At 38.6% G+C, this 26462-nt stretch overlaps 1 protein-coding gene across 6 annotated transcripts in view; it reads left to right on the forward strand.

Moving 5' to 3' along the window:
• Positions 1–21550, forward strand: part of WAC (WW domain containing adaptor with coiled-coil) — an 81832-nt gene extending 60282 nt beyond the window's left edge. For 3 of the 6 annotated variants that reach the window (XM_036842365.1, XM_036842363.1, XM_036842366.1), the window contains exons 8-14: positions 9622–9867; positions 11252–11374; positions 12247–12395; positions 15484–15602; positions 17145–17331; positions 18543–18670; positions 20564–20981. In XM_036842365.1, the coding sequence (XP_036698260.1) occupies positions 9622–9867; positions 11252–11374; positions 12247–12395; positions 15484–15602; positions 17145–17331; positions 18543–18670; positions 20564–20633 (1022 nt within the window). In that variant the 3' untranslated portion in view covers positions 20634–20981. Of the gene's footprint in view, positions 1–9621; positions 9868–11251; positions 11375–12246; positions 12396–15451; positions 15603–17144; positions 17332–18542; positions 18671–20563 lie in introns of those variants that run through there. The other 3 variants (XM_036842364.1, XM_036842367.1, XM_036842369.1) reach the window with 3 other exon arrangements.
• The last annotated feature ends 4912 nt before the right edge of the window (positions 21551–26462 follow it).

Raw genomic sequence — 26462 nt, forward strand, 5'->3', positions numbered from 1 at the left:
ATGAAGAGCCTGCACATTGCTGAAGTTTAAACATATGGTGTAAGAGGCTGCTTCTCCAAAATCCATGTTCTTTCCATAAAACTGTACGTAATGAAAGACATCACCAATCTATATTAGTTTGGACTCCAGTAATTCAAAACTCCTCACAGATTTTAGGAGATTCATGTTTAAATTCTACAAAGTGTGTTTGCTGATCACAAACTTTATATGAAAATTTTATAATATAGTAATTTTAAACTTACAGGAAGAAACTTGATTACCTTGGAGTTGCCTAGGTGTATAGGGAAAATAGTACAGTCTTACCAAGTATTTCCCCTTGCGTGTGAATTGAAGACAATATTGTTTCCTTAAATAAATTGTATAACAATTTGGATCTTTTCAGATTGTTTTCCAGTTAGTCTAAGTTTGTGAAAGGTCCATTAATTTGCGGTATATTTTTTTCCTCAGTGGAGACATCCATGTTATTTAAGTGAAGCTTCCTATTGACTGTTCTCATCAACATAGTGAATTCCTTGTTTGGATTTTCCTTACCAAATAATTTATATTAAGAGGTTGATGGTTCAAATAAGATAGGTCTCTTGGTCTTAAGTGCTATTAGTATAGCTAAACTGTATTTAAGGATGACAGCAGTAGAATGCTCTAATAAGTAACAGAAGAGCAGGAACTTTGTCCTAACCACTGCTGTGTCCTTAGTACCTAGAGGCAGTCAGTCAGTATTTGTGGTATATGGATAAGTAAGTGAAAGAATGGTAATGCATGTGTTGGGAGTTGGGGAAGCACCTACATTGGTCACGGTTTAAGAAATGTATTTGGAGAAAAAGAAGAGTGTTACATGTGTTGTGCGTCTAATTAAAGAAATAGATTTAGATCTGTTTAATGCCAGTGTGTCTTTCGATGAAAAGAACCGTAGATAAAGGAGTCTGTGCTTGCTTGAGGGACAGAAGTGTGGAGGAGCTGGGAAGCTCTTGGGTTCTGCAGAGAATAAACCTAGTGTTCGGCAGGGTGAGACAAGGGCGTCAGGTGCCTCCTTTTAGATTTATGTCTGTTTCTTATGGTAACATTTGAACATCTCTTGGCAAGACTCCTTTATTGGACAGCCATATAACAAAGTACAGAGAAACTCTGATGTGCTTAAAAAAAAAAAAGTCTAAAACTGAATTTTATGGGCTGGCAACCCATTGACCATTCTAAACTGGTCCTGACCCCAGCCTCTTTTCCAGATTTGTGAAATGACAGAATAGGCAGGAGACGTGGGTCCTTGTTTTTTGATTTAGCCAAATAAATGCCAGGGTCAGAAGAGTTTAATGACTTTTAAGTTTCTTATTTAATAATTTAGAGTTATGGTTTATTAACAGAGGTAAGTTTGAAAAGTAAACAGAGCAGCCACAGAAGCAGACCTATTCAGTGACCTCAAGGCAGCTCTCAGGAAATTAGCCTGCCTAAAGAGTCACATAGTTACATGCTGTTCTGTAGTCTTAATCTAATGGGAGGGGATTAGTCGTTCTTTAATGTGAGATGTGAGTTAGTCACTTGGAATAAACTTCCTTTTTGTGTTTTGATGATATTTGTAGACTGGGTGAAGTTAAAATGAACCTGAAGACTTTTCCCAGTGTGTTAAGAGCAGTAATCTTTTATAGCCCACATAGGAGGTCATAGCTGGCTGTAAGTGGGACACATTCAGCCCTTCCTTGCTTTGCTTTAAACTACTTTTCAAACTACTTTTAGGATTACTAAATGTTCATGTAAAATTAGACCAGTTGGCCATAGAAGTACCTAAACATTTGTTGAATAACTGAGGACGTTAACCGGGGGTGGGTGGGGGGCGGTTGGTGTTAGTCTGATTTAGTAAGTGTCACTAAAATGACATTATGTAATACAGATGGCATTTTGATCAGTGGGGCAGGGGGAATACCTGTGATGAAAGAATGTTAGAAAATACTGTTTATAACTTGAGGGGCAAGGAAGACCTTTTAAATGAGGACCCAAAACATATTTGCCTTAAAAAGTTGGTAAATTTGGCTACATAAGACATTTAAAACTTCTCTGTGACGGAGATACAGTAAACAAAGGTTGAAAAAAAAAAAGTAACAAAATTGGGAGAAAATATTTGCAACAAATATGAATAACAGTACATTAAGGATACATTAAGAATTCATCAAAGCAGTATGAAAAAAAACAATCCAATAGAAAAATGAGCAAAGTATATGAACAGGCAATTACAGAAGAGGAATTTTAAATTGCCCGTCTTGCTTTAGAACAGTTAGAAAAATCAGCTCCAAATGGAGCAAGGACCTTAACTTAGGAGCTAAAAACTATGAAACTGTAAGAAAGCAAGGGAAAATCTTCATGAGACAGGACTTGGTAGTGATTTCTTGGATATGACACCAAAAGCACCGGCAACAGAAGAAAAAAATAGATATATTGGACCTCATCAAAATTAAAAACTTTTGTGCGTCAAAGGACACTCTAGAGTGAGAAGACAACCCATGGAATGGGAGGGAATATTTATAAGTCATGTCTGATAAGGGATTAATAGCCAGAATATATAAATACAAAGTCCTGGAACTCAACAATAAAATGAAACAGCTCAGTCCAAAAATGGGCAACGGAGTTGATGCAACATTTTTCCAAAGAACATAGTCTGATGGCCAGTAAGCACATAAGAAGGTGTTCAGCATCATTGGTCAACAGGGAAAGAAAATCAAACCACAGTGAAATATCACTTCACACCCATTAGGATGACTACTGTATATATATTTTAAAAAACAATAGAAGACAACAAGTGTTTTTGAGGCCGTGGAGATTGAAACCCTTGTGCATTGCTGGTTGGAATGTAAAATAACACAGCTGCTGTGGAATACAGTTTGGCAGTTCCTCAAAAAATGAAACATAAAATTACTATAAGATCCAGTGATTCCATGCCTAAGTATGTAATCAGAAGAATTGAAAAGCAAGGAATCAAACGGGTATTTATACACCAGTGTTCGCAGTAGCACTATTCACAATAGCCAAATGGCAGAAACAACCCTAGTGTCCACCAGCAGATAAAGGATAAACAAAATGTGATATATACATATATGTGTGTGTGTGTGTATATATATATATACACACATATACATATATATATACACATGCAGTATTAGTCAGCCTTAGAAAGGAATGAAATGATGATAAACACTGCAACATGGATGAGCTGTGAAAACCTTATGCTAAGTGACACAAAAGGACAGATATTGTGTGATTCCACTTATGGGGTACCTCGAATGGGCAGATTCATAGAGAGACAAACTAGAATAGTGCTTACTTTGGGCTTGTGAGATTGGGAGCTATAGTTTAATTGGGTAGAGAGTTTCTGTTTGGAAAGATGAAAAAGTTCTGGAGGTGAATTGTGGTGATGGTTGCATGACAGTGTGAATGTACTTAATGCTACTGAATTGTAAACCCAGAAATGGTTAAAATGGTGAATTGTATGTTGTATATTTTACCAGCATAAAAGAATTCAAGAGAAAGATTACCAATACAATATTGGAAATTAAAATGAGATTTCTCACTCTTAAAGTTGGTGATAATTAACAGTTGAATGTAGGGAAACACAATTGGTAGGAGTGAATAAGATGGTTATTATGGAGGTCACTTAAGTAAAATCTGTTAAAAGTTTTAAAATAGGCTTATCCTCTTTGTATTAGCATAAAGATTTTCTCGGTTGAATAAAAGAGCAAGTTGCAAAAACATAATTGTTATAAAACATCAATCAATGCCATACTTTTTTTTTTTTTTTAATTTTATTTATTTATTTATTTATTTATTTATGGCTGTGTTGGGTCTTCGTTTCTGTGTGAGGGCTTTCTCTAGTTGCGGCAAGTGGGGGCCACTCTTCATCGCGGTGCGCGGGCCTCTCACTATCGTGGCCTCTCCCGTTGCGGAGCACAGGCTCCAGACGCGCAGGCTCAGCAATTGTGGCTCACGGGCTTAGTCGCTCCGCAGCATGTGGGATCTTCCCAGACCAGGGCTCGAACCCGTGTCCCCTGCATTGGCAGGCAGATTCTCAACCACTGCGCCACCAGGGAAGCCCGCCATACTTATTTTTATGTACATTTTAAATGCATAGAAAAGTTCTGGACAGACACATTTAAAATTATGAATTATAGAGTAAAAAATAAATTAAAATGAAAGTCACGGATTATATACCTGGTGTTGTCACCTAGTTATTTTATGGTTTTTTCTACTACACTTGTATACTTTGTTTTCCCTTATGATTCCTCCATGTTGTAACACCATTACTACACAATGAAACAAGCAGGCTGCCCTTGTTGCATCAGTAGTTTGAGCTTTGTTCCCATATCCTGTTTAGTATTATGACAGCAACTGTCAGAGGATTGTGGGAAATTAATGTTCAGAAATGCAGTCAGTACCTTTTACTCTTTACGTGCAGTATCTTGTTAGATCTTATTGCAGATTGAAGAGGAGTTATTTGGCATACCAGAAAAATGTAGGTCAGAAAATTTTGACTTTGGTCTGTGTTGTCTTGGGTATTTTGAAAGGGTGCCTATAATTAGAAGAGGTGAGTGGTTATTACCTTAAGCCTTAAAAAGTTAGGTTATGGTACATTTCTCTGTGAAGTCTAGTCTTTGGTAGGTTACTCCCCCTACTGGTAAAAATTGGAAGTATAAATGAATAATTCATAATTACAAGCATAAAGGGAGAGAAAAAGGTTTTATCAAAGCTAATATACACAGTTTAAATTAAAATCAGAGTAACATACTTATTTCATGGCTTACAATAAGAATTGGTTAGAGATCTACAAATGATAGAAAAACATCAGGTAGGAAAGTGACCTTAAAGCTCATTTTAAGTTTAAAATACCGTAGGACGACATCACCACATATCCTTAAAAAAATTATAGGGACGCGTGCGCGTGCACACACACACACACACACACACGCACACAAAATAAAAAAATAAACGTGCTAGAGCTAAAATTGGATACTGTTGTTTTGCCAAAAGCTGAAAAAATAGGCTTTTAAAGCAACCTAGGTTTCTTTAATGCTTGGAAAAGTTTGCATTTAAAGAATGAGACTAGAGGCTGACGTTAAAAAGCAGAAGAGCCTTTTGAAATGGCTTTGTAATGTAAAACACTACGTTAATTTTCTTACTTAAATTCATTATTTGTTTTTATTTTCAAAGATCCAGATTTTTAATTTTAGTTTGATACAAAACTGTTTAAACATGAAGTATGTTAACCTAACATTGTAACAGATTCCGGATTAAAAAGACAAATAGAAATGTTAATTAAAATTAAATATCTGTGTAGAAAAAGCACAATTAATGACTGTGTATTTGTTCTGAATAGTTGCTTGTTGCCTTTGAGTGTTTAAAAAAAGAAGAAGGGGGTTGAGGATTTTATGATTATTAAAATGAATCTAAATAAGTTGTTTGTCTCTAAGGCTATGTAGTATTACTTAGCTTTATGAAACATAGCATAAAGTGAGCTGTTCATTGTCTGCTCAATGAATTATCTTTGGAGACCTTAGGCTTTTCTCCCCATTATAAGTTTTGAACCTAGAGCTTAAGAAAAACAGCACAGACACATGCACCTGAGCCTTTCTTGCCGAGTCAGGCATCCAGTCCTCAAGTACGTGCTGATGCCATCTTGCTGCCAGATCCCATTTTGCACCAGAGCTACACAGATAAATACAACAAAATTCTTCTCCTGAAAGTTCATTTTCTGATAGAAGGGCGAGAGAGAATAAGCTACATAATAGGAGATGCTGGGTAATGTCTGTGGTAGGGCGCTCTGAACGCAGAGGAGCGGCACCCAACCAGTAGCTTTCGTTTATATTTTAATGATGAAACCAAGACTGCCTTTCAGGGTGGCGTTTTATATTTTTATCACATTCAGTCATTTTTCTCAATTATACTTCTAGATGGAGGCAAGTAGTATTAAAAATGTTTAAGATGTAACATACTTCGGGAGGGCATTTGTATGGGTGTGTCCTTTAGGAAGAAGGGGGTGAGTGGAGCTGTTTTTAAAAATAAGTAACTAGTGTGAAAATAGCATGCTGAAGACCTACCTGGAAAAGCAGTTTAGCTTTGCTGTCTCTGACCTTGCCCTTTCTCCACTAGTTCTCTGTGTTTGTGCTGTATTTTTAAAAATTTTGTTTTGGTTTTGTTTCCTTTGGTTTTTTAAAGTTAAAAGGAATCTGGGAAGTTCTCTATTTTTCATAACCAGCAAGGTTTGCCAGAATCACCCATAGAACTCTTGGAAATTCACCATATGCTCGGACACCCCACCCCCGCCCCATTCATTAGAACTGGGGTGGAGCCCTGGTATCTGTTTTCTGTTTTTAAACTTTGATAAGTCATACGCAAAGTCAGACCTTTTAAAAAGAGAAATTCTGGCCTTTAGAGATGTTAACTTGCTCAAGGTTCCCGTAAGTATTGAGTAGTAGTAACTGGTTTCCATACTGTTCATTAATAATCTCTCACAAAAAAAATAATAATAATAATAATCTCTCTCAGAACTGCAAAAGAAATCCTTCCTCAGGATACACGTTTTTATTTACATTGTTACTTTATTTCTTTGCGGTGATATGTATCTTCTGTTTTGGAGTGTTTTCCTTTTCCTGGATTGAATGGCAACACTGAAGAATTTTCAAGCCTGTGTTAATTTTTCAAATCTGTGGATAGATTTAGCAGCATTGAAAGAAATTTGGAAACAACCTACACCTTCTCCAACTCCTATCATTATAAAGGCAGAGGAAAACCATAGTAAATGTAACAAAAGGGTCATTTCAGAGGGATATAAGTACTAATTTACTTCATGCAGGAAGTAAAAACAGAGAACTTGTTTCATTCTAAACATCATTAAGATGCCCCTGAACTGTTTATTCCTTAAGCTGAACCTTAAGGTATATCATCTGGAGAAAACTGCTGCTATAGTCTATATTGCCTCATAAAATGTAATAACTGACACAAGGAAGTAATAAACTTTTCACAAGGAAGATCTTATTTCCTTCAAGTTTCTTTATACTTGTTTATGATTCCAGAACAGCAAAGCTGAACACGGTAGGCAATCTGCTAGACTTAGAGACCCTCCTTTAAAATGTGTGCCTTTTAAAATGAAAGTATCTGCCTTACAAAAATGAATATGTCTTAGACCTTCTGAGTGGATCATATGAGATAAACACATCCGTGAAATCTACTGAAAGCAGCTATCGTCTCTGGGTCTTCTGACCATTGCAGTAGCATAAAAAGGCCGTGGAGGAGGGGTTTTGTTTTTGGCAGTAAACTTGCTATTCAGTAGTAATTCCCGGCTTCTTTGGGGCCATGATGATTAATGAATGTTTAGTTCCTAGAATTGGGAGTGAAGATTTATACTTATTAGGTAGCAGTGTAATATTCAAATGTAGTGTTCCTGAAACATTTATACATCATAGTAGCAGTCTTAATTCAGTTATACAATGTATATATGAGCTTGAAAATCTCTAAGAAATGGATATATATGGGAAATTCAAGAGCCTTTCAGCCAAGATTGTAAGAGACTATGTATGAATATCTTGAATAAACTATTCTTAATGTCGTTAACCCATTGGACCTCTGTTTCTAATTCTTTCCTCCATGACGGTGACTGTATTAGTAAAATTTCATGGTATAAAAATACCAGTTGATGTTCTTTTTCCTGTTGGTGGACATGTGTTTTGTTTCTAGTTTTGTGCTAAAATAAAAAAAGAAGCATAACACTGTTATGAGAATTGTTGAGTATTTTTCCAGATTTATGTACATTAGAGTTTCTCTAAGGGTGTATACCTAAGGGGAATTACTGGGTCGTGAAGTGCATGTAGCTCCAGTTTTTCTAGATAATGTCAAGTTGTTTTTCCAGTGTGGTTATATGAGTTTAGTCTCCACCTGAGATGTTAGGTGTTTCCATTACTACTTGAGAACATTCGGTATTGTTAGGCTTTGGACATTTTTGTCAGTCTGATGAACATAAAAGAATATTCTGGTTGCTTTTTAGTTTGCATTTTCCTGATTATCAATGAAATTGAGCATCCTTTGTGTTTTTAAGCCATTCACATTTCTTCTGTGAATTGTCTCTTCATGTCTTTTGTTCACCTTTCTATTGTTTAGTTTGTCTTTTTTGATTTATAGGGGTTCCTTAAAGTATTTTGGTTACCAGTACTTTGGGTTTAATTGTTTTGCTCTTTGTTATTTTCTGCATCCTCACATCAAAGTTATTTTCCTCTGTTTTCATCTACTAGTTCTAAAGACTTAAATACATATACAGAAGTCTAACCTGCCTTAAATTGGTTTTGTTTTAAATGTTAAAGTTTTTATGTCTGGCAAGGCATGTCAGTAGCTGTGTTCTTTTTATTAAAGCATTTTGTGGCTCTTACTAGCCCATACGTCTTCAAAATAAGTTATAGAATTGGCTTGTCAAATGCTACCAAAATGCTATTGGGCTTTTAATTTCAGTTACGTTGAATCTGTATAAGTAATTTGCAGTGATGGCTTTCAAAGGATAATTTTTTATGCATGTTTTATGCTTTTTTTGGTTTATTTTTAAACACTGAGGTTGGGGTCTTGTGGGAGTTTCTTGCTTTTAAAAGTATCTTTTTTAGTGCTAATAATCATTAAGTGGTACAAATAGAGGTAGTTCATTACTTTGTATATTTAATTCCGAAGAGGAGTATGCAGTCCTAAAGCCCAGTTGTACGGATGGAAGTTCAGGGTAGGAGGGTCTCGTCCTAGTCATCACATCCTTAGTCCGTTCTGGGGTGCTTACCACCGTGCCTCTCCTGATCGGCGTTAAGGCCGGTGTCATGCTTAAGTAGACTGTTTTTGTGGTCATAAGCATTTTCACCTTATTTTATGATGCATAGAAATTAAGTCTTGGAGAGTTGTACTGTCCCTTTATATCCTAATGGAAGCTTATTTGGAAGTGTAGTTAATACAGGACAATACCATGGAGATATTGTGGGTTCAGTTCCAGACCACCACAGTGAAGCAGGTCTCACAATACAAGTCAAACGAATTTTTTGGTTTCCAAGTGTAATATAAAAGTTGTGTTTACACTATACTGTAGTCTATTAAGTGTGCCATAGCATTATATTTAAAAAACAAAGTATGCCTTAATTAAAAAAGAATGCTGTTGGAAAAATGGCACGGAGAGACTTGCCCAATACAGGGTTGCTGCAGAACCTTCAATTTGTTGGGCGGGCCGGGGGAGAAGAAAAAGGCAGCAACTGCAAAATGCAATAAAGGCAAAACGCAATACAAGAAGGTGTGCTTGTGCATGTGTTTGAGACAGCATTACTAATAGAGCGTGGTGCTGTGAGACTCAGACATGGGTATGGTAGAGTCACTGCCTTGCCAGGTTTTGTGACTTCAAGCAAGTTATGTAATCTTTTTCAGTTTTCTCATCTATGAAATCAGGATATGAAATGTCTGCCTCATATCTAGTCAGCCAGATATTTACTGAGTCCCCTCTGTGCTACCTTATAAATATTAAATGAGGTTACTTGAGTTAGGTGCCTGCCACGTGGGTGTTGCTTGTTTGATGTTGGTTCCAGTTTCCTCTATTGAAGTAATGTTTTTCAGCTTTATTATCTCCTTTTTATTTAGAATCTACATCAGGAGACAAATCGGTGTCACACTCTTGCACAACTCCTTCCACGTCTTCTGCCTCTGGACTGAACCCCACGCCTGCCCCTCCAGCCTCTGCTTCAGCAATGCCTGTCTCTCCTGTCCCACAGTCACCAATACCTCCATTACTGCAGGACCCAAATCTGCTCAGACAGTTGCTTCCTGCTTTGCAAGCCACGCTGCAACTCAATAATTCTAATGTGGACATATCCAAGATAAATGAAGGTAAATTTTTCATTGTGATAATTTCTACAAAGTTCATCTGCATTGTGCAAAATTATGTAATTAGTAAAATCCCCAATATAGGAATGGTCTTTGTTTCATTTTGAAATTCACATTTGAACTTCATGCTTTGGAGTTTATATCCCCCATAGCTTAAGGTCTTTGTTACTGTCATTGTATTAGCAATACTTGGATTTTCTGTATATTTTTCAAGACTTGCTGTGTACCTGGTAGTTACTGGAGATAACTGTTCCGTCAGCTTAATGTATATGGTGATTTTTTTTTTTTCTTTTTAAGTGAAAACAGAAAAAAGAATATTTGCTAAAACTGATATGAAAACACCTGGTTTCTAACATATTTCAAGAAATCTCATGTATATCGGTAAATGATTATTTGGAATATTTAAAATATGCTAATTACTAAGAATAGGAATTCAGGTAGTTCTTAAACTACTTAAACAATTTTGAGAAGGCAAGTAATGGGTAACATTATGCTCTTTTTCCTAGTTAACTGCATTGTTAATTCCAACTTTGCTTTTCAGTGTACTGCTAAAGTATTTGGGCAGCCACCTCAAAGAAGTCTGAATAAAAGTGGATGTAGTTTTTAATTCGTAAACCATTCAGATTGAAACATTTAAGCCTTATGAACATTGCAAAATTTTCTGTTTGTGTACACTTCCACATAAGTGGTTAAATTCTTCCTTTATCCTAAAAATGGAGGTATCTTAGGCTAGTTGGTCATTAATCTTCCATTATTATTCTCTTCAGCATTTCTTGATAGGTGAACATTTTACTGGGCAAAGTGGGGCTTTTAAACATTTTGAAGAAATGATAGCCTAAGCAAATGTCAATAATAAGAGATCTTACGCTTCAAAAATACATGGTATTCCAAAGTACCCAGATTTTTAATATCCATTTTTGAAAGCTTGTTGTGGGTGAGTGTTGATGTAGGGTTTGAGTGCTCAGCTGGTCTAATAATGCAATCACGTGAAATAACTGCTGTTTATCCAGTTAATTCCAAGTAATGTACCAAGTACGTTGCCTATGTACGATAGGTTTCTGGTATAATCAGAAGTTCCGGTGAATACTCTTTGCTGTTTTAAAAGTCTCATAGAGGAGTTTCCTTTAACTGGACACCTAAACTTTACTGTAAAGGAAACTCTACTGTTTTATTATATAAACCCATTAAATGTCTTTGCCTCTGCCTCAGATCACTTCACATCTCTAGGCTCATTGTATTACTCCTATCTTCTAGACTTTTATTTTGGGAGTTCTAGTATGGAAACACTCCAGATTTTTTCTGGGTTCCTTTTGAGTTTTCAAGTTGTAACTAATACCACATATGCCACTGTGTTTTTATTTGAATTTAAGATATAATATGTTTATAGTTCTTACAGCAGCTGTGACCCAAGCCTCATTGCAGTCTATAATTCATAAGTTTCTTACTGCTGGACCATCTGCTTTCAACATAACTTCTCTGATTTCTCAAGCTGCTCAGCTCTCTACACAAGGTATTTATATTCTTAGATACCTCTAGAATTGTATCTTGGTGGGGGGCAGGTGGAATTCGTAGCAGATTTTTTTTTTTAGTCTTTGAAGAGAGCGTAGCTATGATATTGATTTTATTTTGATTTGTTAACACTGCTGTATACAAGTAGTATTTTTCTTTACCTTTTTAGATGAAACAGGCTTTTGACATATATCTTACACCGTTGCCATCACATCTGCAATATAGTATATATTCAGCATTTAAGTCGTTAGTGAGATATTTTACTCCAAAGCTAAAATAAACTATGATATACCCTCAATCTTTGTGAATCATTGGATCTGTTTTAAGAGTTGAAGTTTGCTTCAAGTTGGTGTTAGATGGGTTTTGACCAGAGGATGTAGAAATGCTCAAGTCCTGCCTTGACTTAGCCAGCCCTCTTCTCCGTGCAGGTACCCAGTGGGGAAGGGACACAGAGGAGCAAACGGGAAATGAAAGGGTTGCCTGGCTTGCCCCCAGCCCCAGTGCAGAAAGCTGCTAAAGTGAGCAGGAACGCCTGGCCTACTGACGCAGCGTGCAGTGAGGGCTGCCAGCCCTTGGGTGGTCTCATGAGGCGGGGACCTGAGGGGGACGGTCAGGCCTCCTTGTAGGGTGGGAAAGAAGCAGCGAGGGTGAGATGAGGCCTTCCAGGGGAGCATGTTCGCAGACCTAGTGGGGGCCGCACTGGGCGTGCTGGTCTCGCTCAGCAGCTCAGTTGGTCATTGTGACCCCAGCGAGTGCTTAGATGCTGACTTTTTCAGATAGCTGTTCTCTTTGGGGGTGTGGGGCATGTGGAGAGATGTAAAGATCTCCTGCACATAAACTACAGCGGGTTTTGGTTTATTTTACTCTCCACAGCCCAGCCGTCTAATCAGTCTCCGATGTCTTTGACGTCTGACGCATCATCCCCGAGATCGTACGTGTCTCCGAGAATAAGCACACCTCAGACGAACGCAGTCCCTGTCAAGCCTCTGGCTAGTACTCCTCCTGTTGCATCACAGCCAAAGGTGTGTCGCCTTTGCGGGAAACCGGGGAAGAAACCACTTCTGGTTAAAGCAAGTTTCATAATGTTTTAGAATATGTATTGGAGAAGAAGCCCTCTTTGGGGAATGAGGTAGTGGTGGGATGAATGACAGGTGAATGAGAATAGGTTCAGGTTAGACTCTCAGTTGATTGAGGGCTTGGAGGAGGGAATTGCATCTGTGCCACTTTTATACACTGGTTCTCTTCTCTTTTTTTTTTTTTTATAAATTTATTTATTTATGGCTGTGTTGGGTCTTCGTTTCTATGCGAGGGCTTTCTCTAGTTGCGGCAAGCGGGGGCCACTCTTCATCGCTGTGCGTGGGCCTCTCACTGTCACGGCCTCTCTTGCTGCGGAGCACAGGCTCCAGACACGCAGGCTCAGTAGCCGTGGCTCACGGGCCCAGTTGCTCCGCGGCATGTGGGATCTTCCCAGACCAGGGCTCGAACCCGTGTCCCCTGCATTGGCAGGCGGACTCTCAACCACTGCGCCACCAGGGAAGCCCCTGGTTCTCTTCTCTTAATTGGCTTTGTGGATAAAGAAGGTATACTAATTGAGTCTTAATATTTGTAGAATTTTTAGACTGAGATATCAGAGAACATGTTTTTCCAGTGATTTTCTCCATACTTTTTTTTTTTTTTAACATCTTTATTGGAGTATAATTGCTTTACAGTGGTGTGCTGTATAACAGAGTGAATCAGCTATACGTATACATATATCCCCATATCTCCTCCCTCTTGCGTCTCCCTCCCACCCTCCCTATTCCACCCCTCTAGGTAGTCACAAAGCACCGAGCTGATCTCCCTGTGCTATGTGTCTGCTTCCCACTAGCTAGCTATTATACATTTGGTAGTGTATATATGTCCAGGCCACTCTCTCACTTCGTCCCAGCTTACCCTTCCCCCTCCCTGTGTCCTCAAGTCCATTCTCTACATCTGCATCTTTATTCCTGTCCTGCCCCTAGGTTCATCAGAACCTTTTTTTTTTTTTTTTTTTAGATTACGTATATATGCGTTAGCATACGGTATTTGTTTTTCTCTTTCTGACTGACTTCACTCTGTATGACAGACTCTAGGTCCATCCACCTCTCTACAAATTATAGAAATGAGTCAGTTTCTGTGCTAAGAGCTTTATATGTATTAATTTTCACATCAGCTACTATTTGCTTCATTTAATAGAAAATGAAATCTTCCATTAAGTCTGATTTTTGTGGTCAAGTCAGATTTTGAGACCTAGGTCTTTCTGAGTACAGAACCCATTTTATTAATACTAAGCTACATTGCCTGGTTGTCCAAGCAAAATCGTACATGGTTGGCTCCTCAGAGCACAGTTAGAAAGCTGCTGGTTTCTATTCTTGCTGGGCTGTGAACAGGACCTTACCGTGCTACTGTCAGCTTGATGTTACATCCTTGGAGTCTCACGCACTGATTCATAAGCAGTTCCCAGTCACGCTTGTTCTTTGCTCTGTAGCACACCACCAGGAAAACTTGAGCTATTTGGAGGTTGGAATGTACAGGTTTAATTTTTTTTTAACTCTTAATGGTAACTATAGGAGGAAATTCTTTTTAGTTGTAAAACAGTGGGCTGTTTCAGACTTTCATGCCAAAGAACTCTTTATTCAAATAAAATCATAAGCAGAAGCTTAAAAATAAAAATGTATTGAAACAGCTTGAAATGGATGGTGGGCCGGATCTTCGGTCTTCTATTGGCTTATCTTCCCTACTTCAGCCGTTGGTCTGTGTGTGTTTTGGGGTCAGTCTAGATTAAGTTTTTAAATTTTGAGTCACAATTGTTAGTTTTTTGTGCAGTTCTTTATTGTTTGCCTGTATTTGATGGGAGAAGAATTACAAGGTGAGTTCTAGCACCAGAGACCTTATTCTTAGAGCTTACAGCTCGTCCTGCGGTGGCGTCCTGAGAGCACGCGGCGTGGGTGGCAGTGTTGGGTGTACCGTCGGTCCTAACGTTGCCACTTCAGATCCTTTACGCAGGTGGCTCTCAGTTTTTTGCATTAAAAACTTACGAGTTGTTTTTAAAAGTAAGTGGACATTTGATCTCACAAAATATTCTTTATAAAAGAGCGTGCTCTTCTGTATTCAGAAGGAGCAGTGCTAACCAGAGTCGCTGGGGGGCGATATTAATTATCCCCCCCCTCCCCCCCACCGCATAACAGCCTCTGCTGCCAAGCGGTGAGACTTAATCACAGGTGCCTCTGTCTGCCTTTGTGCCTTAATTTTGGGCTTCCACCTTTGACTGCTTGTTTTTTCTCTGTCGTGTCTGAATGTGAATGATACTGGGTTGGCCAGAGAGTTCGTTTGGGTTTTTCATAACATCTTCCAGAAAAACCCAAATGAACTTTTTGGCCACCCTACTATATGTGTCCCCACTGCAGTCATGGACCTCTTGGTCTGCCTGTATAGGGTGACATCTCTTTGAAGCCCACTCCAGTTGAATTATGTATGGGCCGTAGCTCATTCTCTGATAGACCGGCATATACATTCTCTTCATATGTGGTTGAAATTTGAGCAGCTGTATTTGTATGATGTGGTAACGTATTTATTTTTATTGATACAGTAAATAAATAACAGTAAATCAGAAGAGGTATTATATAGTGTACTGGAAAGAAAACTGGGCTCAAAATCAGGAGAACTAGTTTCTTATGCTGGTTTGCTAAGTAATTTTTTGGCTCAGGGCTGTTTTATGATACTAGATCTAAGTCTCAAAACTTTCTTCTAACTACATAACCTTTGGAAACTCATTTGATTCTACTTCTTTAAATCTCTAGATTATAAAGTGTTTAAGATTACTAACTAGACTTAGAGAAGTATGTGGATTTCGGCCCTAAATGATAATAGTTTACACGATTACATGTGTCTGTATCACTAATACTAATCTTATTAGGTAAGGACAGTTAGGACTACTCTTGTTACCTTAAAAATCACTGAAGAGAAATAATTGGGAAGATAACAGAATAATAACAGAAATAATTTCATTGGCAGAACTTTCGTTCTTATCTAGTTTTCATGCTTTTTGTCTCTGTGGCAGAAGCCTTGTCTCACCAGATTTTGACGTTTCAGGTTAGTACTCCGGTAGTTAAGCAAGGACCAGTTTCACAATCAGCCACACAGCAGCCTGTAACTGCTGACAAGCAGCAAGGTCATGAACCTGTCTCTCCTCGAAGTCTTCAGCGCTCAAAGTAAGTTGATGTTTTGTGTTGAGGCCATGTTGTTTTTTCCTTAATGTGGCATATTGCCATATTGTTTGGATATTATTTTATATATATATATGTGTATATATATATATATATATATTTATGTAGTAGAACTTGATCTTGGAAGAATCCATGAATAGCTTAACCATAGTTTTTTGTATTATAAAATTTACAAAGGCAAATCTTACTACAATAAGTAGATTGTCTCTAGTAATGAATCCTGGGTTAATTTGAAGAAAGTGGCTCTTTCTTTAGAATTTTACTTGGTGAAATATGATGGGAGTAATAATATGTGGTACTTGCAGAGGGCACGTGATTTTATGCTCCTTCGTTAGTTGGAAATGATACCGTTTCTCACTTCCTAATCGCAGTTTCAGATTTGAATGTATTGATAAAGCCAGATACCTCACATCTAAAACTTGGGCCGGTATTTTACACCTGGGGGGGGGTGTGTGTGTGTGTGTGTCCGCACGCGCGTGTGCGCCTTTCCTAATAATGGCCTCAACTCTGACCCTATACGGATTGCTTGTCAGACACAGAGCTGTACTGTGTAGAGCTGTACTGTGTTGTCGGTTTTCTTGGTTAATTAACCTTAAATGATTTTCATTTGATTGACTTTCCTATTTTTATTTCTTGTTGTGAGGTGGCAGCATAATTCAGCGGTTGTTTTTATTGTTGTTGTCTGAACAAGCGTTGCGGAGCGTATACATGCACATGAGCGTCGTTCCCTTTACAGGGATCGCTTTGGGAAGCTGTCTGCTAGCAGCGTTGCCATTGCTCAGAACGTTTGGGGGAAATTCTCCTTTTAAATTGGCATTAGAGGCTGCAGTATAATTATAAATATCCTCAGTGGTGAAAACGCTTCATCCTTTGGGAGACTTAGTTTTTGGAAATAACTGATGTGAAGCAGGTAGGAAATCAACTTGGGTGATTATTTATATCCCCAAATCCTAGCCCTAGCCATACAGTTTTAGAAGAAGATAAGCAACCTCAGAGTGTTGCTTTTTTTGGTCTTATTTTGCCACTAAACTCATTCATTGTTTTGCAATTAAAAGTCTATTTTGCTTCACATTATTTCACCCTCTGATTCAGCACTTTATTCTGATATTGAACAAAGACAGTGTACTTTTTCCCCCTCCATATCTTCATGTACTTAAGGTAGAATAATGTGCCTTATATCGACAACTGTTCAAATGTGACCATTGCTTAGTTACATTCTTGTTAGTGTTTGTAGTATACAAAGTCAACAGGTTCTGCTGTCAAATTTGGGAGAGTACTGATACTTTAAATTCAACTCTGACGTTAGTGTTAAAGGGGCTCTTGTAACCCCCCAAAAGTGTATTAGGAATACACGATATATAAGTATACTTCGGATTTTAAGTTCTGTTTATTTGATGTTAAAATAATAAATTTTTGTTAGGAATTTGTGTACCTTTAAATTAATGAAAGGTATTGACAGACAGTGTCTAGGATACCCAGAGACCACTTTTAAACATACTACACATTTAATTGTGTTTTCTCTTCTAGTAGCCAGAGAAGTCCGTCACCTGGTCCAAATCATACTTCTAGTAGTAATGCCTCAAATGCAACAGTTGTACCACAGAATTCATCTGCCCGTCCTACGTGTTCATTAACACCTACGCTAGCAGCACACTTCAATGAAAATCTCATCAAACATGTTCAAGGATGGCCTGCAGATCATGCAGAGAAGCAGGTATGTTACATGATCACAGCAGATGTTTAACCTTTGGATGACTGGCAACTTAATTCTACTTTGAGAAAATCTAATCTGGACCAGAGGATTCAAGCTGTGTTTAAAACAACTAATTTCTAATTAGATTGTCTGTGGTCACTTTATAAAATATTTGATGTGGATATTTGTGAGGTAACTTTTTGTGGTTTCACATAAAATATTTTAATTATCAGTATAGCCCCCATTATCAAGTGCTCAGCATTTAGCTCTGTGCTAAGTGCTTTATGTTTGTTTTCTCCACTTTCTAAAACTACTAACCAGTGCAGATAATGAGTTTTCCATTTTACTAATGAGGCCTTTAAGACCAAATAGATTTACACTAGGGTCACCCAGTTTCTGCAGTGTTATGACTCAAAGCCATTGTGCTTTTTCTACTCAGCCGGCCACTCTGATAGCTTTAGAACCTGTTAGTGCAGTTGACCCGTGAACAGCTCAGGGGTTGGGAGGCCGACCCTCCACGTAGTCGAAAATCCGAGTACGGTTTACAGTCAGCCCTCCATATCCGGAGTCCGTCATCCTCAGGTTCACACAAGCGTGCGTGGATCGTGTAGTACAGTGGTGTTTATTGAAAGAAATCCACATGTAAGTGGGCCTGCACAGTTCAAATCTGTTGTTCAAGGTTCAGCTGTACTGTTAATCATATGACTCTCCCTCCAGACTCGCTACTGGAGTTAGGAAACACTTCTGCTTTGGGATGAGGGACCTTAGGACATTGCAGTTACTGCCTTTGGCTTTTCCCTTTTATCAGATGACTAACCATCTGAAATGTTCTGTAAGTTCACGGAAATACATTGTGTATCTCTTGATACAGGGATACAATAGGCCCTTTTATCAGTGTTAATACCTGAACTTTGCTTTGGCTGATCCAGCATCTTTATTTAACCACAAATCATGAGTCCTTCTATCCCAGCACGAAACTACTGTGAGATGGGAAATACTGTCCCCCCAAGGAAACCTGAAGGGGAAATCTTAAAGTGAACACCTTCCACCATTAGAGACAGTTTTTTAAAAGAAAATCATTTTCCCCCTTAGATTCATGAGCATTTTTGTGAATTTAAAGGAAAAGATTTACTCTGTAACCTTGGTATAAAGTTACACTCAAATTTAATGTTTTATTTTTTGTATGTGAATATGATTTATATTTCATGAGATTTTCATTTCTTTAATTACAGGCATCGAGATTGCGAGAGGAAGCCCATAACATGGGAAGCGTTCATATGTCAGAAATTTGTACTGAATTAAAAAATTTAAGATCTTTAGTCCGAGTATGTGAAATTCAAGCAACTTTGCGAGAGCAAAGGTAAGCTTTTCACTGAAATGAATTCTTTTCTGTTTTTTTTTAGGTAATGCTAAAAATTATATATCTTAAAATAATTAGATCTTAAATTGGACAAAAGAACGTTAAGTCGAATTTCATTTCTGAAATGTAAAGTTCTCTGATACATCAGTATCATTCCATGATACTGTAAACTGTGTTTTCATAATTTGATAATACTCCCGGCGAATGGTAGCAGCATCTAGATTTTATTTCTCTTCACCCGTGGTAAATGCTTCATTGTTAGACTTTTTTTCTTGCGTCATGACAGTACACGGTGCCAGTGATGTTTTACCTAAAAAGCGGGGTGTTGCCGGCAGCCGGTTACCGGGAGCCCCCTGTCCGGTTGGGAGCAGCGCTCTCCTTCTGAGGGCACGTATTTCAGCTGAAATTCACGTCACTGTTTGCGGTGTCCTCGCAGCATCGATAGACCCCTTGGCAATTGCATTAAGAACTTATAGTTGTCCAGGAAGTTTAATGATATATATCTGCTTTCTTTAATTGTTTTCACTTAAACTCTGTCTCATATTTCTTTTTTTTTTTTTTAATTTATTTATTTATTTATGGCTGTGTTGGGTCTTCGTTTCTGTGCGAGGGCTTTCTCTAGTTGCGGCAAGCGGGGGCCACTCTTCATCGCGGTGCGTGGTCCTCTCATTATCGCGGCCTCTCCCACTGCGGAGCACAGGCTCCAGACGCACAGGCTCAGTAGTTGTGGCACATGGGCTTAGTTGCTCTGCGGCATGTGGGATCTTCCCAGACCAGGGCTCGAACCCGTGTCCCCTGCATTGGCAGGCAGATTCTCAACCACTGCGCCACCAGGGAAGCCCCTCTGTCTCATATTTCTTAATCTAGTATCTTACTCAAGTAGGATTTCTATATTGTGTTAAATAGTATAGATATTTTTTTCAATGCCTATTACAAAATCGAGGACTTAACTTTCAATGGCTTCACTTCCTGTCTATATTGAGCGACTGGGTCAATAAGTAGAGTTAATCTTGTCATGAAATCACAAAAATTTAATAAATGCCAAGTTGGGATTTACAGTAAACTTGGAAAAGTGAGTTTTTATCTAACCTTTCAACTACTAAAATGTCTGGAGGTACTTGTTGAATATCAGTTGGGAATTTTCTACTCTAGGATTGCTCTGAAAGTAGTTCTGACGTACATAAAACTTAACTTTAGTTTGGCTTGCTAGGCAGGCGATACTCATTACAGCAGCTTACTGAACAGTTACGTATCGTATCAGTCATATGTCATGTATCATGTTTGACTGTACACAGATACCATGCTATATCAAAGCAGTAATCGTCGTAGTTCGCAGAAGAAAGGGGTCAGAAGAGGAACAGTGTTAACAGAGTTCATGGAAATCGAGTTAGCTGTGGAATTTGTGTTTTAGTTTTTGTTTTAGATATACATGTCAGTTGGACTTTGCTCCATTTTTATGAACCTACATTTATGTTGAGAATTGTTGTTCAGAAACGATTAGCCTCTTGCCGCTTGTTAATTCTAGGCTTACTATATTGTGGTCCAGAAAACATGCAGTGTAAGTTTATCTTATGTTATCTGCTGCCTCTTGTGTCTGGTGATGATACAGTGAACAGTTACCTTTTAAGTCAGTCATTATATTCAAACTAATTATTGAGAACGGGTTTTAGAAAACTAGGAAACCTTCTAACTTTTGTCATCCTGATACTTTAATATATGTAATATTTTCAAATGGTGATTTTGTCCTAACTACACTAATCAGTTCTAAATTACTTCGTTTTAACTAGTAGTTACTCATTTTCTTTGTAAAGTTATTTTTATAGTTAAAAGTTTGGTTTTTCTGTAACATTTATAATGACCACATGGGTTCTAATGCCCTCTTTTATTTTTCAGGATACTATTTTTGAGACAACAAATTAAGGAACTCGAAAAGCTAAAAAATCAGAATTCCTTCATGGTGTGAAGATGTGAATAATTGCACATGGTGTTGAGAACAGAACTGTAAATCTGTTGCCCAGTCTTAACATTTTTGAGCTGCATTTAAGTAGACTTTGGACCGTTAAGCTGGGCAAAGGAAATGACAAGGGGTGGGGGTCTGTGAGATTCAATTCAGGGGAAAGATACAAGATTGATTTGTAAAACCCTTGAAATGTAGATTTCTTGTAGATGTATTCTTCACGTTGTAAATATGTTTTGTAGAGTGAAGCCATGGGAAGCCATGTGTAACAGAGCTTAGACATCCAAAACTAATCAATGCTGAGGTGGCTAAATACCTAGCCTTTTACATGTAAACCTGTCTGCAAAATTAGCTTTTTTAAAGAAAAATTTGGGGGGTTAATTTATCATTCAGAAATCTTGCATTTTCAAAAAATTCAGTGCAAGCGCCAGGCGATCTGTGTCTAAGGATACAATTTTGAACCATATGGGCAGTGTACAAAATACCATGAAACAACTGTTTCCACACTTGCACCTGATCAAGAGCAGTGCTTCTCCATTTGTTTTGCAGAGAAATGTTTTTCATTTCCCGTGTGTTCCATTTCCCTCTGAAATCCTTGATCTGATTTTATCCATTTTTTAAGGCTCCTCTTTTCCTCCTTTCTTAAGGCACTGTTGCTATGGCACTTTTCTATAACCTTTTCATTCCTGTGTACAGTAGCTTAAAACTGCAGTGATTGAGCATAACCCACTTGTTTGTGTAAATTATTGAAATCCATTTGCACCCTGTAAGAATGGACTTAAAAGTACTGCTGGGCATGTGTGCTGAAAGTACATTGATGGCTCAAATATAAGGAGATGGCCCAATGAACATGGTTGGGGGGGAAGAGGAAACAGCTAGTCAGATGTGAATTGTATCTGTTATAATAAACATGTTAAAACAAACAAAAATTGTTATTTTTCTTTACCTTTCGGTCAATGCATATTAGAATTTGAACTACCTGGGGATTCTTTGTCAGAACTATTCTTGTTGAACATTTATACTTAATTGAAATAATTCCTTAAGGGAGGTTTTGTTTAAAGCGATTAACAGGAAATTGTGTATAAGAATATTTAATGAAATATGAAATTCAACAAGAATGATTAAGTCACTTCCCAAGTGGTTGTCATTTGTTAAACCCTGGTTTACCTGTCTTGCTATTAATGACATTTCATTCTCAAGGATGATTGTGTTGTAGCTGACTGTTCAAGTCTGGTGCTGACTGCTGATCTTAGCCATCACAAAACGCTAAATTTGTGTAATTGGAGCTTCCTGCTGTTACCTGGAAATGGTGGGAAAGCTCAGCTTTGTATATTGTTTCCGAAAGTATATTAAAATAAAAAAAGAAACTATTGCTACTATAAAATTACCTTGGCTTTTTTTTTTTTTTCTTTGCTAAAATATTGGTCACATGGCCTTAGCATGACACTGCCAGTATTAAATCAGATCACAAGGGTTTCTTTATGCTGAAAAACCTCCTAATTTCAAAATCTTAACTTACCCAATTTAGAGACTTTTTTTCCTCTTGAGGCAGATGTATTCATGGGCTTTCAGAACTGCCAGCACCAAGGGCTTATTTTGTGATGCTATTAGACATTGTTTCTACATGCTGGGATGCTAAAATTCCAAATTGCTCTTGTGCTTTAAGCATATTTAAAGCATAGAAGATAATGCTCAGATTTTTCAATAAATTTAAAAAAAGGTAAACTGTAAGCAATAGTATGGATGATACTTTCTAAAATACAAAAATGTTCCAGTGTAATTAAGAATTAAAAGTCATACTGGAAACTGATTTTTTAATTGTAACTTGAGGATACTTTTAAAATGTAAGAAAAAATAACTGTTATAAATTATATCGCCATGAAATGTTAATACCTGTGAGATTGTTGATATTTGCTGGACTTGATTAGTGCATGTAAATGAAACTCCGGAGAATTATGTTAAGTTAGAACCCTTACTGATGTAGTCCTGTATCTTTTCTGGAGAGATGATGTAGTAGGCAGATGTTTCCCAGTCAGATGGCAACTTGTGATTTAAGCTAACTTTGAACTTGATTTGCTAATTGTTTATTGATCTGTGTCACCTTATTGTTTTGACTCTTAAAAATGTTTATATCCCTAAAGGAACTGCTCACATACACATATGTGATGCCTAATTTGAAATTTTCCCGGTGAATTTTTAAACAGAATTAAAAATTTTGTGGAAGTATTTTTATAATATTTGATTCACTTATTCTGTAGTGAATTACTTTAAATACTGCACTTTAATACACACATGGTGTCCAGCTACTAACCTTCTTGAGGTAACCAGGGAATATTTATTAAAATAGGCATAGTATCCCAGAATATTCTTTATCTAGTTGTCCTGTTGCCATGGCTTTGAGCATGTATCTCATTTTGGTGGACACCTTGGCTCAGATAGTTTGAGACTAGAAATGCAAATAGCCCCTGGGAAACCTCAGGGTTTTTATTTTTCTGTTTTAAAAGGGACATGAGTGGTGTTACATTCAAACCTTAAAAACTGATGTTGTAATAACATGTATTTTGTGAAGGTGGATCTGTTAGAGTCTTATCCCCGAGGAGCCAGCCTCCCTGTCTTTTTCCCCTTTGTTTTCTGTTTAACTAGTTTGACTAACTTTTAATTTTAGAACTTGGGCTATATCTCCAGATTTTAAGCACACTGAAAACTCTGTCAGCCCTTTTTAAAGACATTATGCTGCTTTTAATAGCCCAAATGAGTGATTTTATCTTCCAGATTTTATGTATCTGCTTCACAGCTGTAAAATCTTGGAAAGGAGGTGCTTAAAATTTTTCAAAGAATTAATTGTGAATCCATTTCAGAAACAATCTATTGTTGTCTTTAAACACAACCTTAACTTCAAGGGATTATTTCAAAGGGGAGGGGGCAGGGCGTGAAGTAATTCACTGCAAACCAGAACTATTGTAGTTCAGGACTTAAAGCTACTGTATTTAGATGTGGGGTTTGAATATACGGATTTCTTTTCAATACCTGTAAATATGGCTATATTCTTGTATTTGTACTGGAGTGTACAAAATGACACTGAAAAGTAATAAATATGTTTTGACTACATTGTGCAGTTATTTCAGAACAGTCTGTTTTGAAAGAGTGCATAATTTTATGCGTTTGGAGAAGAAAACGTAAAATACCAGGTTACTACAAAATTTTTAAATAGTTGTGTTCCAGTCTTGTTTCATATAATTTCTTAATTGCACTGTTTTAGTGAAAAACTTGGCTTAGAGTTGGGATTCTTTGGATCCTGTTAGGATTTGCTGTACCCTTTTCCCCTGATTCTGAGCTTTGGGAGTACCCTAAAAGTGCATCCTGCCTAGGTGAGCTCGTCCAGGCCCTTGGCTTTAAGAATCCCACTCTTAGGTCAGTTTCACCCAGATTATCTCCAGCCCTGGTCTCTCCCTTGAGCTCCCGACAAGTTAGTTTAACACTTGCCTTACCATGCATGGCAAATTCTCTTAAGAAAAAGAGGAGCTCTTGCGCTTAAGACTTTTATCCTTCCCTGTTCCCCATCTTAAGGGGCTGACACCGCGGTTCCCCCAGTTGCTCAAGACCCAGACGTTTCTGTTCTCACACGTGCTCTGCCTTCACGATGTGCTTTGGGCCTGAGAGCCCCTGCCCACGTCTGCCCCTCCAGCCCGGCCCTCGCCGGCGCTGCCACGGCCTCCTGCCTTCCTGTCTGCGCGCGCGCACACGTGCACAGCCTGCTCTCCGTGCTGTCACGCTCAACAAAACCCAGAGCTGCCCCGTGGCTTTTGTGTTCAAGCCGCGAACGTCGGCGCTGTCTCGTGTCTGCTTCCTCCCTTGCTCGCTGCAGGCAGTCCCCCAGGGTCCTCCGTTCCCTTGCCTGGGAAGCCCTGTTCCCAGAGGCCTGCACAGCTAGCCGGCCGCCCGTGCAGTCTCTTCTCAGAGGCCTTCCCCGACCTCCCATCCAAATCAGATCACCACTCTCTATGCCTGCGCGCTGGCGTTCTTCAGAAGACAGTTACTGAATGAATTACGAGTGTTAAGGGGCTATGGACAGAATCAATTTAAGAGGATTGATCGACAAAGATTACGGAGCTTTTTCTTCAAGTTGTAATTTTGGTCCTCTCGCCTTGGGAGATAGGAACGGAACAGCAACTAGTTTTGTTTTTTTTCCTTTTAAGAAATCAATTGGCTACCAAAACCGAACTCCAAACCCATTTTAATTGCTAGCATTATGAAATGTGCTCGCTCGCTCGCTCTCTCTCAGCAAGGCAGTCAACTTGAACACACTTTAAGATTAAATAAGCCGCAGAGAAGCAAGATGCTACTTCTGATGGGATAAGCCTGGGGAGATGGACCCGCAGAAACTGGCCCTGCTTCTGCAGGGCATGGCTGGGTGAGCGGGGTTGGAGACTGGGTCCAGATTCACAGGGAGGGAAGGTGTGCTAGGCCCATGTCTTTGGTTCAGATGATGTCTTGACATCCAACCAGATCCTTCTTTCAGGACGGGTGTTGTAGGCAGAAAACACACACTACGTTCTGAGATGTGTCGCTGATGGAAGAGCATCTTTATTACACACATCCACCTTAGAGGAGAACAGCTGGGGTGTGAGAATTCCCTGCTTTTGCGACTGGGTGCACTTCATAAACAGGCGTCTTTTTCTTTTTTTCGTGTGCCTACTGTTTAATTGCCCAGTTTGACCAGCCTATGTGGGTGTGTTGCGACCTCAAGTTTTCTCATCCTGTTGAGGTAGTTCCAGGGTTATTACCTTGGATGAAAAAGGCAGAATGCAAGGACAATAATGTTTGTTTCTTTATTGTGTATTCCCATCACCTAGAAAAATCAGCACCTAGTGTATGCTCAAATATTTTTGCATGAATGAGTGAAGTAAACATTTTAACTCTTTGTAGGATTGCTCAAATTTGTATTTAATATTTAAATGTAATGCATTCAAACATTTTTATTCTAAAAGAATTCATGATTAAAGAGGAGAGCTTGAACAGAGTCATTGTGAAATATCAACAGGCCACTTCCTTAAATTTCACTTTTTTTTTTTTTCCATTCTGATACCTTGACATTTTATCATCTTTTTGAGCTAAAACTGTTAAAAGTGATAAGCAGAAGATAGTTCCATGGTTGGAGAATCTCTAATTTTTAAAATGCCAATGCAGAATCTCAGGCTCCATCTCTCTTTACCTGTTTGACAAGCACAAGGGTTGCAAAGATATTATGTAAAATACTGATGATGGAATTACAGCATAAGATAGCTGATGAAATATCCCCTAATTCTTAACAAAACAATATTTGAAGAGCCAATATATTCCTCCACAAACCTCAAAACAATGAAAAAATCACAAACCTGTCCTATAATCTGTGAAAGGCGCTGGAGAGAAAAGCGGATAGAAAATTTTGGTGGAGTTCAGCACATCCAATCACCCCTGACTTAGGGCCCAGCCAGAAGGTAGAAGTCACCCTGGGTGTTTCCAAAGGAGGGAAATTGAAGCTGGCGGAGGGTAAACCAAGGCAGGCCTGACTGGAGGGAACAGCGGGGCAGCGACCTGGAGGGCGGACAGAGGGGCAGCTCCCACCCGGGGAGCCGGTCCAAGGCAAAGGCGAGCCCACTGACGAAGATGCCAGCTGCGGGGAGAGGGAGAAGGCCCACCTCCCCACCTCTGCTTCGACCCGCTTCAGCAGAGCTTACCCAGAAGCAGGACGGCAGGAGAGCCAGGCACATGCTCTGCAGCCCTGAGACGGGAAGAAACGGAAGGAAAACGGACCTGAGAGCGAGCAAGCAAATAACCAGCTCGAGCAGAACAAGG

This window comes from Balaenoptera musculus, chromosome 2 (assembly GCF_009873245.2).
Source record: "Balaenoptera musculus isolate JJ_BM4_2016_0621 chromosome 2, mBalMus1.pri.v3, whole genome shotgun sequence".
Classification (NCBI taxonomy): Eukaryota; Metazoa; Chordata; class Mammalia; order Artiodactyla; family Balaenopteridae; genus Balaenoptera; species Balaenoptera musculus.